General features: G+C 43.4%; 1 protein-coding gene across 5 annotated transcripts in view; it reads left to right on the top strand.

The window, feature by feature from the left end:
* Positions 1–20,103, top strand: part of ZHX1 (zinc fingers and homeoboxes 1) — a 120,766-nt gene that overhangs the window by 72,774 nt on the left and 27,889 nt on the right. For all 5 annotated transcript variants that reach the window (XM_033933738.1, XM_033933737.1, XM_033933742.1 and 2 more), the window contains one exon: positions 3,706–6,553. In XM_033933738.1, the coding sequence (XP_033789629.1) occupies positions 3,911–6,550 (2,640 nt within the window). In that variant the 5' untranslated portion in view covers positions 3,706–3,910 and the 3' untranslated portion in view covers positions 6,551–6,553. The remainder of the gene's footprint in view (positions 1–3,705; positions 6,554–20,103) is intronic.

Genomic DNA, 20,103 nt, shown 5'->3' on the forward strand with positions numbered 1-20,103 from the left:
AGAAATTTATTCCCTAAACTATGTGCGTTGACATACATAGCTCTCCACTCTGTGCGTTTATTACACCTTTGTACAGAGATTCCTATCTGATTCAGAGTGTTTCCTAGTGAACCTTTAGCAGTGAGGGTACTTACCTCGGACTTAGAAGCGCAGTTTTGGTTCACCACATCAGGATTGTTTCTTACTGCACTGGTATATAAGTGGGTACCCTCCCCCGACTTACCTAGTTTAAAGCCCTCCGAAGTAGGCGGGCTAAACGGTGTCCGAAGACGTTCTTACCTCTGCTGGTCAGGTGAAGTCCGTCTGGTCCCTGGAGTCCCTGTAGTGCCTCTCCATGATGTAGGAATCCGAAGTTCATTTCTCGGCACCATCGTTGTAGCCATTCGTTTGTCTTCAGGATGCGTTCGTCTCTGTCCCTTCCCTTGCCCCTAACAGGAAGAATAGAGGAGAATACTACCTGTGATCCTGTCTGCTTCAGCTTTTCTCCCAGAGCTCCGAAGTCTCTAGCTATGTCCTCCGGCACATTCCTGGCAGTGTCATTAGTTCCGACGTGGATGAGCAGCATGGGAAAGTGGTCCCGGGGGCTGAGAAGTCTATCAAGTCTGGCGGTCATAAACTACAAAAGATTGCAGAAAGAGGAAGACAGGCAAAAATATATGGAAAAGTTAAGAGAGGCTGGTCGACTAGTTGGGGAAACAAAGATACAAATGGAAGAAAAGTAGCTGACATGGTGAAACGAGGAGATAAGACATTTTTTAAAAATATATCAGTGATAGGAAGAAATGCAAAAGTGGCATTGTGAGACTCAAATTGAAGGGGAGGAATATGTGGAAACTGATAAAAGGCTGAATTGCTAACAAATATTCCAGTGCAATAGGTGAGACATTCTAGACCAGGGGTGGGCAACTCTGGCCCTCGAGGGATGGAATCCAGTTGGGTTTTCAGGATTTCCCCAATGAATATGCATTGAAAGCAGTGCATGCAAATAGATCTCATGCATATTCATTGGGGAAATCCTGAAAACCCGACTTGATTCAGGCCCTTGAGGCCAGAGTTGCCCACCCCTGTTCTAGACCCTAGGGTTATTTCCCACTACTCACATGGTCTGCAGAAGAAATCCATTACAGGTTTTTCACTCTGCCTCGCGTGTACTTCACAAGCTAGTTTAGTGTCCTCTAGCAGTCTTTTCTTCTTCTAGCATGGCTGCAGCTGTGTAGATTCTCTCCCCATTTTATTATTTTAATTTGACGTAAGTTCGTCCCTTTTGTGGGTATTTTTGCATTTGAAATGGATTTGAAGCTCTGCCCGCTTGAGAATTCACAGACTTCAGTTTGTAGCTGACAGGCCAATCCCTTTGGGGGGTACCTATTAGCCAGTCTGTTTAGTCTTCCTTGGAGTACAGGGCTGTCCCTGACCTAGTCTCACTCCCTGTTAAGTGGGAGGATCGAGCAGACTGTATAGCGAGCTTAGGGGGCTCAGTGGTGTTCTGTAGCGTGCTGGCTGCGTTTTCGCACCTTTTCCCTTTCAAGTGTGCATCCAGTGGTCCACAGGGATGGAGGCATAGTAAGACAGGGGAGTTTTACTAGCAGCCCGAAGATCAGCTTCAAAGATGAATTTCCAGTAGGGTGGCAATGAATTCTGAACTGGCCATTGAAAAGGCTGGAAGCAACAGGAGCAGGTCTGGTGTCTGAATACAGTGCAGCTGACAGGCTGCAAAATCAATATTTTAAAAGTTCATTTCAAGGGGTTTTGAAGGTTTCCTAGTGTTCCTCTATGTTCCCCCACCTGAATTTTAGTATTTATGTAATTTTTAAAGTTTAAGAAATGTCATTTCTGGTGTGTTTCTGAAGCAAATTCGAGTCCATCGGCTATTTTGAATTTTTAACTATCTTTTTTTCAACTTTTCTCTTTTTCTGTAAAATTTGAAATTTTGCCAGGAAGACTGCTGGAATGGAGTTCTTAGGGTCTCCTCGTGTGGATTCATACCAAATTTGGGAATAAATTGCCACATTTAGAGCATTTTGCACCACATGCTGCGTGGCGTGGGGGGGGGGGCGGTAATTACTGGTTCAGCCTCCCCTTCACAGAAGCAGGTGATTAAACGCTCAGCTAGCCTGTTGGGGTGACCACATTTATTTTTGGGCCTTGGTTCTGCGGCTTTGTCCACTGCAAGATGGATTCTCCGCAGCCTAAGGGAGCACAAGTATAAGTCATCTAAGGGTGACTATTCCCCAGGGTCCAGATATCTTCTCAAAATGTCTAAAATTTTGTGGCTTTGTATTTTACTCCAGGGGTCCGGCTGCTGGGTGCTTTTCTGTTCCCCCTGCTACATATCTCAGCGGCTGAGTGGGGGTGGGCGGGAGGTCTCTGCACTTTCGCCTGCACCGTCTGTTCCTCCTTCCTAGATTGTTTCAGTGGTTCCAGCAGCTGATCTGGACCTCCCTTTTTGGACAGTGCTGCATTTCCTGGATTTGGAAATCTGGACTTGAGTGGTAGATCTGCTGATCCCTTTGAGGCCCCGGATCCTAGAGAAGCTTTGATGGTCAGGCGTTTGTTTAAACTGAGGCGCTACCGGATCTCATTGCTGCTTCTTTACCAGAGTTTGGCGTGGATTCCCAGCCTGCTCCTTTCTTTTCTTCAACTTTTTCTCCATAGCTCTGCAGCATTTGTTCGTAATCTGCGACTTTTCCTGGCATCTGGATATGAGTTCATAGTTCCGGAGCAGTTTGACTCTGGAGGATCCTTTATGGAAAGCTCGGGCTATTTCTAGCTTGCATCCTCGGGTGCAGGAGTGTCCGCAACTTTGTGGCAGACCAAGGGAGCTTCCCTGATGGCTCAGCTGACCCGGCGCAACTCTCTCCCTAGTGATGGGACAGTTGAAAGCTACGCAAGCCAGCCAGGTGGATGTGGTTCTCCGGAAAGTTTTAAACCAGCTATTTAGCCATTGGAACTGTGATGCCTATGTCCTACGTGCCACGCACCTGTCTAGATCAGCTACGAATGCCTTTTCCACACCTTTATGAGCTGGAATGGCCTACATGGCAGATGGCTTCTATGACCTTTTGAAGGTGCTAGCAAGGGTGTCAGCATATTCTGTTCCGGCCCGCCGAATACTCTGGGTTCGGCAGTGGGCTAGTGTTTCCTCCTCTGAGGCAAATATGGCACGGCTACCTTTTCAGGAGCATTTGTTGTGTGGCAAGGATCTGGTTGACCTCTTGAATTCAGTAATGGACCATCACCCAAAGACCTGGCCAGATAGTTGAGCACGGCCCGAGGGTGCTGGGCATCCTCCTTTGAGTGGTTCCTGACGATATTTTTGTAACTACAAGTAAGATATTTCATCCTCTTCGCAGATATTTTCTCAGGGTTCCAGCTGTAGGCACGCTCTTTCAGATTTAATCAGTATGATTACATCCAGATCTCTTACCTGTTCTTTGAGTAACATATCTACCATTATGTTCTACACTGTAAATGTGTGATTGAGCTTTTCTGTATTGTTTGAGTTGCCAAATTCTTGACCATTTCCTAAACCTTTCTAGATTTATTGTCATATGAGGTTAGTTTAAAATTTGTTATGAAAGCAAAGCAATATATTAAAGGGGGGGGGGGGTCTGAGAGAAATTACCAAATATGAAAAGTCAACTGACAGGGAAATTTTTCATACTATGTATGTCATATTTTCTTTTGTGCTTTTTCCCCCTCTAGGTAATTGGACATTGGCACACTTCACATTGCAAAATCAAGAAATTATCCAGCTCCATTGTGAAAGGGCCACTATTTTGATTACAGATGAATTTTAAGAAATTAAGAGACAGACTTGAAGTACCAAAAATCTTTGTTTAAAAACTGAAGACAGATACAACAAGCATTTACAAAAGATATATCAGCAAAGGACTTTCACTATAATAAAATGGCAAGCAAACGAAAATCAACCACCCCTTGCATGGTCCTGGCCAGTGAACAAGATCTTGATCTAGAAATGATCTCCGATTTAGAAGTGGGTCCTCTTGTACAAACGCCAGCACATAATGCAGCAGCTGAGAGCATATCAAGCGATGAAGAAATACAAGACTATACCGATTCAGACAATCAGCAAAATAAAGTAGAAGGTGGTTATGAGTGTAAATATTGTTCTTTTCAGACACCAGATCTAAATATGTTTACTTTTCATGTTGATTCAGAGCATCCCACTGTAGTACTTAATTCATCTTATGTCTGTATAGAGTGCAATTTTCTTACTAAAAGATATGATGCACTCTCTGAACATAATATAAAGTACCATCCTGGAGAGGAGAATTTTAAACTCTCTATGGTGAAACGTAATAACCAGACGATCTTTGAGCAAACAGTTAATGACCTAATTTTTGATGGCATTATTGTTCATGAAGAGAATCAAGAACAATCTGAAGCTGCTGTTTCTGGAATCTCAATCAGTAAAACCCCTATTATGAAAATGATGAAGAATAAAGCAGAGAATAAACGAATTGCTGTTTCCCACAATGTAGTTGATGATATTCCTGCAGAAAATGAAATGGAGGTTGACCATGAGCGAGAACAAGAGGAAGAGGTAATTGAGCCTGCTCTAGCAGTGTCAGAATCTGTTCAGGCAAGCAGTCCAGTTGTTACTAGTGCACAGGAAACATCTACCACTGTGGTTGCTCCAGCTACAGTTTTGCAGTCAGGATTGGCACACGTGATAACTACCATACAGGCACAACAGAATTCTAACTTGGGTCCAAAAGTCTTGATACCTGTGAATAGCATTCCTGCCTACAATTCTGCTTTGGATAACCATCCCCTATTACTCAACTCATATAATAGATTTCCCTATCCAACAGTGTCGGAAATCACAGTTCTCTCTACTCAAGCAAAATATACTGAGGAACAGATTAAAATATGGTTCTCAGCTCAGCGCCTGAAACATGGTGTCAGCTGGACCCCAGAAGAAGTAGAAGAGGCCAGAAGGAAACAGTTCAATGGTACTGTGCACACAGTACCACAGACCATTACAGTTATTCCAGCTCAGATCTCCACAGCTGGTAACGGTTTGCCTTCTATTTTACAGACATGCCAGATAGTTGGCCAGCCTGGTCTGGTCCTTACACAGGTTGCAGGTGCAAACACATTGCCTGTGACAACACCTATAGCTCTGACAGTATCAGGAGTCCCCAGTCAGACACAATTGCAAACAGGTCACATTCAGACTCCCCAGCCTATTGCAGAAACAAAGCACATGGCAGCTGTTCCAGCTCCTCAGCTTAGCAAACATGACTCTTCGCAAATGAATGTAGATTCTTTTAATATGCGTGCAAAGAAAACAAAAGAGCAGCTAGCGGCACTAAAACTCAGCTACCTTAAAACCCAGTTTCCCCTTGATGCAGAGATTGATAGACTCATAAAACTAACAGGATTGACTAAAAGTGAAATAAAAAAATGGTTCAGTGACACAAGATACAATCAGAGGAATTCAAAAAGTAGTCATGGCATGCATTTCATGCATGATTCCAACAGCACTATTATTATTGATTCTAGTGATGAAATGTCAGAGTCCTCAACTGTTATCACTTCACAACGTAAGCAAACCTGGAATGCCTTTCCTGATTTTACTCTTCAGAAATTCAAAGAAAAAACTTCTGAACAGTTACAAGCTCTAGAGGACAGCTTTCTCAAAAGCCCTGTCCCAACAGATGAAGAGCTCAGTAAACTACGGGCAGAAACCAAACTGACCAGAAGAGAAATTGATGCCTGGTTTTCAGAAAAAAGAAAGTCCAAAGGTTTAAAAGAAGAACAGAACTCAAATGAAAATAATATAAATAATGTGAAAGGAGAAAAGGTTGAGAACTCACCTGGGAATGGAGGAGCCGTAAATAAGTCCAAGAATTTTGTATCTAACAAAATAAGCAAAAAGTCACCAGAACAGTTGCACGTATTAAAAGGTGCATTTGTTCGTACACAGTGGCCATCTGCAGAAGAGTATGACAGATTAGCAGAAGAAACTGGGCTTCTTCGTAGTGATATCGTAAGTTGGTTTGGGGACACAAGGTATGCCTGGAAAAATGGCAATTTAAAATGGTACTATTATTATCAGTATGGTAGTGGTGATGCTAGCACAAATGTTATGAATGGCCAAACTTTTACTAGAAGAAGGGGAAGAGGAAGACCAAGAAGCCGAGGAAGAGGCAGACCTCGCGGGCGCCCTAAAGGAAGAAGAGTATACAACTGGGACAGAGTATCAACCACCATAAAATTTAAAACTGGAAAATCAATTTTGAAAGATTACTACTTAAAGCATAAATTCCTTAATGAACAGGACCTAGATGAACTTGTTGCCAAATCTCATATGGGATATGAACAGGTGCGAGAGTGGTTTGCAGAAAGACTGAAACGAGAAGAGGCAGGATTAGAGCCGTTTGAGGAGAATGAAGAGAATGAGGATGATGAGGACAATGAGGACCATGATGAAGAGGAAGAAAATGAAGAAACGGATGATAGCGATACATGGGAACCTCCAAGACATGTTAGGCGCAGAATGTCAAAGACAGATGACTGACATGTAAGTGATTTGGTATTTTAGGGTGGGAAGTGGGGTGTTAGGGACATTTTAAGTGTGTTACCTAATTAACATTATTTGTAGTGCATTGGACATCATTCTAGAACTGGTGGGTAGTGACCCTCTGATGACGAGATCTGGTGTAGAGAACCTCATTAACATGTTTGTGCTTTGCCTCCCTTCACTCTGGGCTGTCCTGCATATCCTAAATTTTACTTTCTACATGTGAGATGGTAGGAGTCTGTTCTGTTTATTTTAAATTTCAAGGGGGGGAGTTATTCAGTTGTGAGGCTTTTTAGTGCTGCAGAGGCTTCCAATTAAGGGACATCTCTGGCTGCAAAGAACATAGGCTCTGAGGGCAGTAGTCTGTAGCCAAGAGGCAGCCTGCTTGGTAGGACACTTTCTTGGCCAGCCTGTATTAACACTTCTGGAGCTCAGGGACCATTCCCTTGGGAGCAAGTCCGCAGAGAGCTTGAGTGCAGGCGGAGTGGCCTCCCATGGTGGTTTTTCCAGGATCGGGTACCAACACTACTACTGCTACTATTAATTCTATAGTGCTACCAGTTTCATGCAGCGCTACACAGTCACAAAGAATAAGAAAACAGTCCCTGCTTGAAAGAGCTTACAATCTAAACAGGCAAGACAGACAAAACAGGATGTCATGGATACAGTCAAGGGGAACAGTCAATCAGTGGGCTGGGTTGGAGGGCAGAGGAGTAGGGATTAAGGATTGAAAGCTATATCAAAAAGGTGGGTTTTCAGTCTGCTTTTAAACAAGGGAAGGGGCTTGACGGACAAACTCAGGTAATTTATTCCAGGCATAGGAGGCAGTTAGATGAAAAGAACGAAGGAATTGGCAGTGGAGGAGAAGGGTAATGCTAAAAGTGACTTATCTGAGGAACAGAGTTCTCTGGGAGGTGTATAAGGAGAGAGAAGCGAGGAGAGATATTGAGGGACAGCAGAATGAACACACTTGTAGGTCAGCAACAGGGTTTCATCTCCCCATCTTCATGCATGCATTCCAGTGGGGGTTGAGGCCTTCGTCCTGCCGGTTGGACTGAGGGCAATCTGAAGAAACAAGCTATCTGGATATCCTGGCTGTCTGAGTTTCAACCCTTTTGCAACTCCCAGCACCAGCATGGCACAGTGAGTAAGGCTCGACAGCCTATTAGAGAAATCAAGTGGGGGGGGGGCTTTAAAAGCCATTTTAAAAAATTTCTGGGTTTAGGGATAGGGTCCCCTACATCTAAAATCCTGTTCCCTGAATTTATGACACCTTATTTAGCTCCCAAGGGTCGATTTTAGTGCTAAAATCACTGCTGATTCGGCCATCTTGGATTTCTTGATTTTGAAATAAAAGCTTCTATCTGCCTCAGATCACTTTAACTTGGTCCAAAATTGTCCAGGATGCATGTCAGATTTGTGATGGATAGCTGGCCGAGGCCCATCTGTGTTCCACATGCTGCATGGCATGTGAGGGGGATGGAAGCCATTGGCTTAGCCTCCTCTGGAAGTATGGGGTTCCACTTGGATCGAATTCTAGGTCAGACATCCTAGCTGGAACTTAGAACTGGCAACAGGGATTCCACAGTGAAGCGAAGCTTGCCAGAGCCTTCTGGGCATCTTAGTCTGGCTTTTGTGACCCCTCAGTGATCACAATGGTGGTAGCGCCAGGGGTTATTCCCTTGAAGGACCAATTTTCCCTGCAGCAGAGCAGACTGTACCCCTGTAAGATGCAGGGGTACAGTCAGAAGAGGACTGGGATGAAGTGAATTTAACATCCCTGCATTTACTGTCCCAGTTGGGGGTCCTCCATATTAGGAGACTTGGCATCATGCCTAGGAGAGTCAGGTTCCAATCAGGTAGCAGCCCTGAATCTCAGAGAGACTGTGTGCAGGTTGTTCAAGCCATCAGCCCTTTTGGGGATTATTACTGAGTCTCTCCAAGAATTAAAAATAGAAATGGCTTAGGCCTCTGCTGTGCAGTGCTCACTCATGAGCAGCACTTAGACTGAGACCACATGGCTCTTGGCGCTTTCGCCAGTACTTGGGAGGACCTTCGGTCCAGAGATCTTTTCAAGGCTTGAGACAGAGATTTGTGGGTGCTAAGCATCCCTAGTCCTCCGGATCTCACCCTACAGTGGACCCCAAGAAACAGTTCTGACACTAGGTCAGGAGCTGTACCTCCACAGATAGGAGGGAGGTTGTTAGCTTTCTGGAAGGTGTGGGTGAAGATCACATCAAACCACTGGTTATTAGAAATTATTCAGGTGAGGGATAGAAGCTCGAGTTCTTTCATCCCCTTTCTGGATTCTCCAGTGGGAAAGCCAGAGACAAGCAGTCAGAGTCCGAGCAACAGTAAAGAAGCTACTAGCAGCCATAGAAGCCATCTTGGATGAAGAATTGGGCTTAAACAGGTATTCCATATAGTTTATCATGCCAAAAAGAGATTCAGAGGACTGGAGGCTGATCCTAGATCTAAAAGCGGTCAATACAAAAATTAAGATCTTCGTTAATTGTCCCTGCCAAGCCTCATTGGTGTTATCCTATTCTGCAGGATTTTGATGTTCCCAGAATTGACCTGAGTTGGAACAGGTTCACAGCTATTGACCGGCAAACATTTAGTAAATTATACAATAAAGTATGTAACATCTTACTGCAGACTGGACATCTGCCCTCCCAATGTTATGAAAGCCACCCCGGTTAATTTTAAGGCTAAATTGCTAACTTGGGTACATAAGAACATAAGAAATGCCTCTGCTGGGTCAGACCTGAGGTCCATCGCGCCCAGCAGTCCGCTCACGCGGCGGCCCAACAGGTCCAAATTCATTATTATTCTTAGGAAAGAACCATCTAATATTGCATCTAATTTCAGACCTATTGCCGGTATCCCTTTGGCCACCAAATTATTGGAGGGGGTGGTAAATATTGAACTAATTACAAACTTGGAAAAATATAAGTTTCAAGTTTATTACAGATTTGATTAATCGCTTATTCAAAATTCTAAGCGATGTACAAAACAGTAAAATTACAAATTTCTGAGGGAAACAAACCAAATAAATATGACTAACCTGACAGAACATATAATACAGAAAGAAAAAATGGGGAAAGAAATACAAGTTATTGATAGTAACATTTTACATGAAAACCAATCCGGCTTTCGGTCTGGTCACAGCACCGAAACAGTCATAGCTTCATTGTTTGATTATCTGCACTTACTTTTCAGCCAAGGTTCAAGTGCTATGATTTTGCAACTTGATCTGAGTAGTGCATTCGATTTAGTTGATCATATCATTCTTCTGGATTGCTTGGAATCCATTGGAATCTCAGGTAATGTCCTGAATTGGTTCTGTGGGTTCCTGGGAAAAAGATCCTACCAGGTCTCTCCTATGGTTGGGACAACTCCTGTGGAGTTCCTCAGGGCTCCCCTTTGTCCCCCACCCTGTTCAACATTTATCTTGTTTCTTTGGGAAATCTATTGCAGATCCTAAAGCTCAAATTCTACATTATGCGGATGACATTACTATAGTCATTCCGCTAATTTGTTTTACATCTGAGTTTACAAATTCTCTATCATTCATTTTAAAACACATTGAACTTTGGATGTCTGCTTTTAGATTAAAATTAAATAGAGAAAAAACTAAATTTTTTTTAGCAGCTCCTAATGATAAAATCAAGGAAACTATGATACATGTGAATGGGATGGATTATAATATTGAACAATCCTTAAAAATACTGGGAGTAAGTTTAGATAAACATTTCACATTGGAAAAACATTCTGATTTAGTATTTAAGAAAAGTATTTCGGAAGTACTTTAACAAAGCCTCTTTTTGTCTGTTAGTACAATCTTCCATTCTGAGTATTCTCAATTATTGTAACATCATATATTTGGGTGCCTTCAAGAAAATTACTAGAAAATTGAGGGTGGCCTTATTTTCGGCCAAAAAAAATGGGAACATGACGCCCCCTTTTATCAAAAGCTCCATTGGCTTCCTTTGGAATCCAGGGTTCTGTTTAAGTTCTCATGCATTTGCTACAAAACAGTATTTGGCATGCTACTGGGTTACCTCATCCCTCGTTTTACTTTGAATTACACTTGTTTGCATATCCCTCAATAAAATTATGTCATTATAAAAGGTTCCTTGAAAGAACCTTTTCTTCTCAGGCAGCCAAACTGATTTCATGGCTCGCCAAAACTGTGTTAGAAGCCTCTTCTTATCTTGATTTTAGAAAACAGATACAAACTCAATTATTCAATAGGTTGGATTCTTAATACATCTTAATAGTTTAACATTTTTATTCTATTCATATATTGTCTGTATCCTTCCTTATATTATATGTATTCTTCCTACATTGTATGCATTTAACTTGTTGAAACTCAAATGATTTGCATTGTTTGTACTATGCTTAATTGTTGTGAACCGCCTAGAACTTTCAGGTATGGAGGTTTATAAAAATAAATTATTATTATTAGTTATTATTAATACAGCTCTCAAGATACCTTGTTTCCACATGGAGACGGTAAAATCAGTCATTGCCTCCGTGGCACCCGAGGGAGTTTCTTGCCTCACTAGACTTGACAAAGGCCTATCTGCTTATCCCCATTGTCCTGGAACACAGGAAGTTCTTGAGGTTCCATGTTCTGAAACAACACTTCCAGTTCTCGGCTTTTCCATTTGGACTGGCCATAGCACCACGCACATTCACCAAGGTGTAATGGTTGTAGTAGCAGCGCACCTCCACAATGAGGGGATACAAGTGCATCCATAACTTACAACTGACTGATACGAACTTCCGTCCAAATCCAAGGGAAAAACAGCAGTGAAGCATGTGGTCCAGCTACTGCAAAGCCTGGGCTGGGTCATAAACTTCTGAAAAAGCCACCTGGAGCTGAATCAGCCCTGGAGTATCTGGGAGTCCTTTTCAACAAGAAAGACAAGAAAGATTTTCTCCCTGAAGTTCTCAGAGCGAAGGTTCAGATCAGGGAGTTTCGGGACAGTCTAGCATTGACAGCGATTTCAAATTTACGCCCAACAGTATCTACGTTGAGCTGTCCAAGCTCAAGGTTTACAAGGCAATGGGACCGGACAACCTGCACCCCAGGGTGCTCAGGGAGTTGAGTGATGTCTTGGCGGAGCCCCTGTCAGCGCTCTTCAACCTCTCCCTTAGTTCAGGTAGCGTCCCGTTGGACTGGAAGAAGGCTAACGTCATTCCACTCCACAAGAAAGGCTCCAAGACAGAAGCGGCAAACTACAGACCAGTGAGTCTCACATCAATAGTGAGCAAACTAATGGAAACTCTTATCAAACACCAATTAGATACGATCCTGAATGAAGAGAACCTACAGGATCCCCGTCAACATGCATTTACTAAGGGGAGATCCTGCCAATCCAACCTGATCAGCTTCTTTGACTGGGTGACGGGGAAGCTAGATGTTGGAGAGTCCCTGGACATCGTATACCTGGACTTTAGCAAAGCATTCGATAGCGTGCCTCATCGCAGGTTGCTAAGCAAGATGAGTTCCATAGGATTGGGCAACACATTGACGAAGTGGGTTGGGAACTGGCTTGGAGGTAGGGTTCAAAGGGTAATGGTGAATGGCACCCCCTCTGAAATGACGGAGGTGATCAGTGGAGTGCCCCAGGGCTCTGTCTTAGGCCCGATACTGTTCAATATCTTTATAAGGGACTTGGCAGAAGGCTCCGAGGTAAGATAACATTATTTGCCGATGACGCCAAACTAAGCAATGTAGTGGGCAAAAGCACAATAGATAAAAATTCAATGCCCGACAATATGATGCACGATCTACTCTTACTAGAGAGCTGGTCTAAGACTTGGCAGCTCAGCTTCAATGCCAAAAAATGCAAAGTTATGCACCTGGGTACCCAAAATCCATGCAGGACTTATACCCCTAATGGCGAGATCCTAACAAGAACGGTAGCAGAACGGGATTTAGGGGTGATCGTCAGTGAGGACATGAAGGCTGCCAATCAAGTGGAGCAAGCTTCTTCCAAGGCAAGACAAATCATAGGTTGCATACGCAGGGGTTTCGTCAGCCGTAAGCTTGAAGTCATCATGCCTTTGTATAGATCCATGGTGAGCCGCACCTGGAATACTGTGTGCAATTCTGGAGGCCGCATTACCGTTAGGATGTGCTGAAGCTGGAATCGGTCCAAAGAATGGCCACCCGGATGGTCTCGGGACTGAAGGATCTCCCGTACGAAGAACGGTTAGATAAATTACAGCTATACTCACTCGAGGAGCGCAGAGAGAGGGGAGACATGATCGAGACGTTCAAGTATCTCACGGGCCGCATCGATGCAGAGGAGGATATCTTCTTTTTCAAGGGACCCACGGCAACAAGAGGACACCCGTGGAAAATCAGAGGCGGGAAACTGCACGGTGACACCAGGAAATTCTTTTTCACCGAAAGGGTGGTAGATCGCTGGAATGGTCTTCCACTTCAGGTGATTGAGGCCAGCAGCGTGCCTGATTTTAAGGCCAAATGGGATCGACACATGGGATCTATTCGTAAAGTAAAGGCAGGGGAGGGTCATTAGGGTGGGCAGACTGGATGGGCCGTGGCCCTTATCTGCCGTCAATTTCTGTTTTCTATGTTTCTATGGTACTTGCAGGTGCTGGTATCAGTGGTAGCAATGATAGACGTGGTCCCCTGGGTGAGGGCACATTTACGCCCTCTTGAGGATGTGCCTTATTCGGCTGGTCACCATAAATTAATGCGTTGCAGATGCCCCTACTTTGGACATCGGAGGCACAGAACAGTCTGAACTGATGGCTGTAGCCACAGTCTCTATCCTGGGGAGTACCGCTTTACATCTCTACAGTGGGTGATCATGACGACAGTGGGTGATCATGACAACAGCTCCCTTAACGGCTTGGGAGCTCATAGTAAAGATTGCTTGGTGCAGGGATGCTGGTCTCCTGCACAGTCAAAGTGGTTGGAACTGAGAGCCATCCACCTGGCACTGCAATACAAGTTTTCTTGGCAATGCAACTGCAGTAGCCTATGTCAATTAGCAGGGAGGCATCAAGAGTGCTCCACTACAGGTAGAGGCCCAAAAGCTGTTACAGTGGATGAAGACCCATCTGCTGGCCCTTTTGATGGCAAATGTAGCAGGAATAGAAAATGTGCATGCGGATTCCCTCAGCTGGCAGATTGTGGATCCTGGAGAATGGGCTTTATCTCAGGAAGCGTTCAACAGCATTATAAGTCAGTGGGGGGCGACCGATGTTCGACCTCATGGCCTCAGTGACTAACAAGAAAGTGACTCTGTTTTTCAGTTGAAGATACGAGCCAGGAAGCGCTGGTCTGGATGCCCTGGTTCAGCTGTGGCCATAGATAGAGCTTTTATATGTGTTCCCACTGTGGCTCATGATATGTAGAGTTCTGCGATGCATAATGTCACATTCAGGTCTGGTAGTTCTTGTCACTGGACTAATCAAGGCATCTGTCGTATGCAGATCTGGTCCATCTAAAGAGGGATCAGAGTCTCAGACTAACCTGTCATCTGGGATTACTCGCACAGGGCCCAATCATTCTGGAGGATCTGGAGTGCTTTGATCTTATAGCATGGCTTTTGAGAATGCAGCCTTAGTATGAAAAAGCTATTCGGAAGTGGGGATTGCCAATCTCTAAAAGTCCAAGAACATAAGAATAGCCTTATTGGGTCAGACCAATGGTCCATCAAGCCCAGTAGCCCATTCTCAAGGTGGCCAATCCAGGTCACTAGTACTTCGCCAAAACCCAAGGTGTAGCAATATTACATGCTACCAATACAGGGCAAGCAGTGGCTTCCCCCATGTCTTTCTCAATAACAGACTATGAACTTTTCCTCCAGGAACTTGTCCAAACCTTTCTTAAAACCAGCTACACTATCCGCTCTTACCACATCCTCTGTCAACGCGTTCCAGAGCTTAACTATTCTCTGAGTGAAAAAAAATTTCCTCTTTTTGGTTTTAAAAGTATTTCTCTGTAATTTCATCAAGTGTCCCCTAGTCTTTGCAATCAACTTTAGCTGCCTATGTGAAGGCTTGTAGATGCTTCCAGGGCTGGTGTGCCCAGAAGAATGAGGACTCAGTCATAGCACCGGTATCTCTGGTTCTAGCTTTCCTTCAAGAAGGACTTGAGAAAGGACTAGCAGTTGGTTTCCTCAAAGTACAGATAGCTGGCCTCTTGTGCTTTAGATATCAAACTAATAGGATATTGGCTTCCCACCAAGATGTGTCCAGATTCTTGAAGGGAGCCTTACATGAGATCTATTAGGGAGAGGAGGAGATAGTGGATGCTCTGAATGGGCAGACTGATGGGCCATTTGGCCTTTATTTGCTGTCATGTTTCTATGTTTCTTATGTCTGAATCCTCCAGAACATAAACTGTTTCCAACATGGAGTCTTAATCTCATTCTGCAGGCTCTTACTAGAGCTCCGTACGAACCTTTGGAATCGGTGTTATTAATGGACCTAACAACTTCAGCGCATCAGGTGTCTGAAAACACACCTGTTCCTAAAGTATCTAGACAACTGATCTTCTCTTCTCTCTCCCCTCTATAGCGATTAACTTGTTCTATTGATCACTCTCTCCTCAAAAATGGATTTCCTGTCCTATTAACCATCCCCTCTTAAAGTCAATCAATTTGTACCTTTGCTTAATCTTTGTAAACCGCATAGAACTTCACGGTATTGCGGTATATAAGTTGTTATTATTATTATTATTATCTACAGGCCTTATCCTATAGTGAACCCTTTCTCAGACTTTCAGAGACAGGGGTTTGACTGAGGACAGTACCCCCTTTTATGCCAAAAGTAGTCTCCAGTTTTCATGTCAATCAGGAGATGCAGTTGCTGGCCTTCTCATCTATGGAGTCAAGGAAGAATGACAAGGCTCTGAAATTGCTGGATGTTTGCAGAGTTTTGCTTCATTATCTGGAAGTGACAAATGAGTTTCAACTATAAGATCACGGGTACTAGCCGTCGTGGCAGCCGGGATTGAAAGCGACCATTTCTAGTGGATTCATATAGCCATTTTTTCTGCTTATATCGGAAGTGGAAAGTGACCTCAAGTATTCTTAAAAGCACATTCTACTAGGAGCATAGCATACTACTGGGCAGAGTCCAGCCACATGGTCCTCCCTCCATACTTTCACAAAGTTTTATAGGATAGATGTAGCGGCCAAATTGGATACAACGTCCAGAACTTCAGTGCTCTCAGCAGGCTCATCTGCACCACCTTAGATTCTAGGGGACTGCATTGATACATCCTACCAGTTCCAGAATGATATGTGTATTGCACTAGAAGGGAAGATTAGGTGCTTACTTTGATCTTCTTTCTAGTAGATACACACATCATTCTGGTAGCCCATCCTGTCAGATGTTTCTTTAACTTGCTTACTGTCTCAGACATGCCCATATTTCCAGATGCCTTGTTTCTTTTCTCTGTCCAGCACTGTCATGTATGGAAGGCAACCATTACTATTCTGAAGAGAATAGGAGAGTTTCTTTCAGTACTCCAAGACTCTTAGTGCAGGTTGTGGTGGCCTGTTCGTTCCATCTTGTTATATAAGAACATAAGAATAGCCTTACTGTGTCAGACCAATAGTCCATCCAACCCAGTATCCTATTTTCACGGAGGTCAATCCAGGTCACAAGTACCTGGCAAAAACCCAATTAGTAGCAGCATTCCATGCTACCGATCCAGGGCAAGCAGTGGATACATTTTTAAAATGTTTTTTAATGATTTCATGTTAAATGTTGTGATATGAGCAGAACAGACTTGTTTCTCAGGGAGTGTCCCTATACCCTTCCCTCTTATGTTTCCACTCCAGGGCGGACCATTTGCTTTAATATGAAATGAGAATTTGCAGAACAGTACAGAGTGAAGGGAGGTGGAGCACAAAAATGTTAATGAGACTACACCGTAGGAATGCCCCACAAAGGAAACACACACACGCAGTCTTTTCTCACACACAGAAGCAGTCTCTATATCCACTCTGTATTTTAATATTTCTTGATTTCTTGGTTCTATTAAACTAATTCCTGCATCTACAACAAGTATCAGGCGGTCGTCCTAACCTGTTTATAAGTTCAGCTCTCTGTTTGATGCTTGCATAACTTTTAACTGGTATTCCTGAGGCTAACTGATCTGGGGTATAAAGCCCTCCAGACTGTAAAGCTCTCCGTTGAGCCTCCTTATTATTTTCACTATCCCACGTAACATATTGACCCGTAGTCAATACCATGCGCATAACGTCTGGTATGAAAGTATGCGCTCCAGCCATGGATTCAAAGAACCCGGCTGTGAAATTACTTCTTAAACCTGTCACTGAGATATATTGCGCTAATGTTTCTGCCTTTTTTTCCTGTAAAGGAGCTAGGGATGCCTGTGCTGGAGGTATGATTTTTGGATATGTGTTCTCACTTGAGTAGTCAGGGGGGGAACGGTTAGCGAAACCATTGTCACCTTGGAATGCGTCTCTGTCCCTACAATTTCCAAGGCACGCTCACACTGAGGCCATACCCATATGGCTGCCGAGGCCGGAGGCTCAGCATACAAAACTTTCCCGACTCTAAGCCAATCTTCTAATTTTAATAATCCCTTGTCTGAATACTGGGAGCAGTGCTCTCCTATCTCTTGTACTAAACAGTTTAACTGTGAATCAGAGGCCTCTCTGTCTGTATGTCTCGTCTCAGAATATTCTTCAATTCTGTCACATGAGCACGTTGTAAATCTGACAGGGAATTGCCCATACTTACTCGAAGGGATACCGGAGGATGAGGTGCACCAAGTCTAATTGTCAGACGGAGCAAGCAGGGCGAGGGTCGTCGAGAGTCCCTGTGTTCGGGCGCCACTTGTAGGAATGCCCCACAAAGGAAACACACATACGCAGTCTTAGAATCGGGAGGAGGCGCTAGCAAGGGCTAGCTCCGAGTCCCTATACATCTCATGATTGGTGGGTACAAAGGTACATGGTTTTACATTGGTGGATAAAAAGATAGGTACATGCTTTTACCTCGTGATTAACCTCCCTTTACCTCGTGATCATCCTCCAACTCAGCACTTAGACAAGGACCTGATTAACACGTGGATAGGGCCTGAGTCTTTGTACATCCTCAAGGCCTGTCAGCTTATGTCCTTTCCTAATAAGGACTGCTCAAATAAGATAAGCATGTGACAGTCCAAAGGTTATAATGCATACTCCTTAAGCTATCTTAAATAGTCTTAAGCTCAGGGCCTGCACGTAGGCAGAGTCTGATTGCTGCCCATATAAGGGATAAGGGTAAACCTGTGTCAGGTTAATATGTGACAGATCTTGTGACAAGATGCTAGCATTTTCCTTAGAATGGCTGCATGGCAAGAAGGGAAAGGAAATGGTGATAATTCATAATTCTTTCCCAGGGGCTCATAATTCTTTCACAGGGGTGGTGAAATCAGTGTGCCGATTTTGCCCTGTTTCAGAATGGTGTCCCTACATTACACCAGATCTCGCAATCGGAGGGTCACTACCCACCAGTTCCAGAATGCTGTGTCTATCTACTAGAAAGAAGATTATCAAGGTAAGGACCTAATCTTCCCTTAGAAAAGGAGACACTCTGGGGTTCATTTTCAAAATAGATAAACGTCCAAAAAGTGGCTTAAAGGACGTTTTTCTTGCCAAACCATTCCAATTTGCTATTTTTTGAAACCTATATTCTAGACTGATATCTATGCTGTTCATCAAAATCTCAAGAGGGCATGTTAGAGGTGTGGTATGGATGTAACTAGGGTAGTGGGGGGGCTTATGGCTTTGACATTAATCTCAAACTCACAAAAACACCCCTCAAAAACCAGGGCTACATCTCAGAATCTATAACAAAAAAGGAGAAAAGACCTCAGTGTCTAACAGGGGCTCTAAAAAAGCTTCCCAAATAGACAAGCCAATCTCAGACAAAGTTTGAAACTGGCAGACACATCCTTGGCCAAAAAACTCCTTCAAACTCCATCAATATTCAGAGTCACACATCTCGTTTTATCAACTTTGTTTAAATTTTCATAAATAGTGTCATAAAAATCACTTATCTGAACAGATAGCTGTTTGGACGTAGTCCTGGGGTTAGAAAGCAGGAACAAAAAATGCTCCTTGGGAAGTTAGCTGAAGGCTAGTTAAAGCATGTCCAATGCAACACTTCCACAATCATCCAACAGGGCTTCCTGTTTCGCTACAATGCTTCGTCAGGGATTTTGCAGTGAAAAAAGAACAAATTAAGTCCAAAACATTTTTCAAAAAACAGAAAAAGAAGAAGAACAAATGCTACTTAACCCACAGCGTCCATTCACCCGCTTCCACTCCTGTCACAAAATGGCCCCTCAGCATTCTAAGCTAATATGCAAATCCACTCGTCATCACGCCCACGTGGTGACATCATATTACTTCCAATTCCACTCATTCACTGGAAATACAGTCCAAAAAACCACAAAAATTACAAAAAAGTTACAAAAATATCAGCAAAACCAAGGTTTCCAATCCAAGGTACTGTTCAAACCTATCGGAGCACAGGTTTGTAACCAAAAAATCCAACGCTGTTCTCTTTTGAGTAATAATTGCTTGAAGTCACCCCCTCTAGCAGAAGGAGACACACGTTCAAGAACCCAGCACCGTAGGTCTTCAAAAAGATGTTTAAACTCTACACAATGTTGCACCATCGGAGCTTCTGCCCGTTCTCGCAGCAGACAGGAACGGTGCTCTATAAGACGTGTCTTCAACACTCTGGATGTCTGTCCTACATATAACTTCTGACAAGGACATCTGATGACATATACAATTCCTCTGCTATTGCAATCTGTGGTATGATGTAAAATATATTGTTTTTGATCCACTGGGTTCACAAAAAATGAACACGTCTCCATAATACTGCACACAGAGCAATGCCCACATTTGTCATGCATACCCCCCGGCTCCCTCTCCCAGCGCTCATTCCCCTCTATTGCCACTCTGCTAGTAGGGCAGAGCTCATCTTGAATACATTTATTTCGTGAAAAAGCAAACATCATTGAACATTCCCGAAAACAAGGGTGTACTGATAAACAGTTCCAGTACTTCTTCAAGCTACGTCCATATGCACTCGCCTGCTGAGAAAAGGGTAACACACAAGTGATTCTAGAGTCAATTTCCTGAAACTTAGAGTATTCCAACAAACGTCCTCTAGGATTATATAATGCTCTAGTGTATGCTTTTTTTACACATTTTTCTGGGTACCCTCTATCGTATAATTTCTGTTTCAGCATAGTTGATTGACGTCTAAACTCGTCTTTAGTGGAACAAATTCTTCGATACCTCAGAAACTGAGAATGAGGTAAACTTTCCTTTAAGTGCTTAGGATGAGAGCTTGAAAAGTGCAAGAACGTATTACGGTCAGTACTTTTGCAGTAAACAGTTGTAAAAAAATTTTGATCCCTGATCTCTACCAACACATCCAGGAATGCAATTTGTTTCAAATCAAATGAGCAGGTGAATTTTATGGTATGGGCATAACTATTCAACTCATCTACAGCAAGCAAA

The sequence above is a fragment of the Geotrypetes seraphini genome, chromosome 2 (genome assembly GCF_902459505.1).
Source record: "Geotrypetes seraphini chromosome 2, aGeoSer1.1, whole genome shotgun sequence".
Taxonomy (NCBI): domain Eukaryota; kingdom Metazoa; phylum Chordata; class Amphibia; order Gymnophiona; family Dermophiidae; genus Geotrypetes; species Geotrypetes seraphini.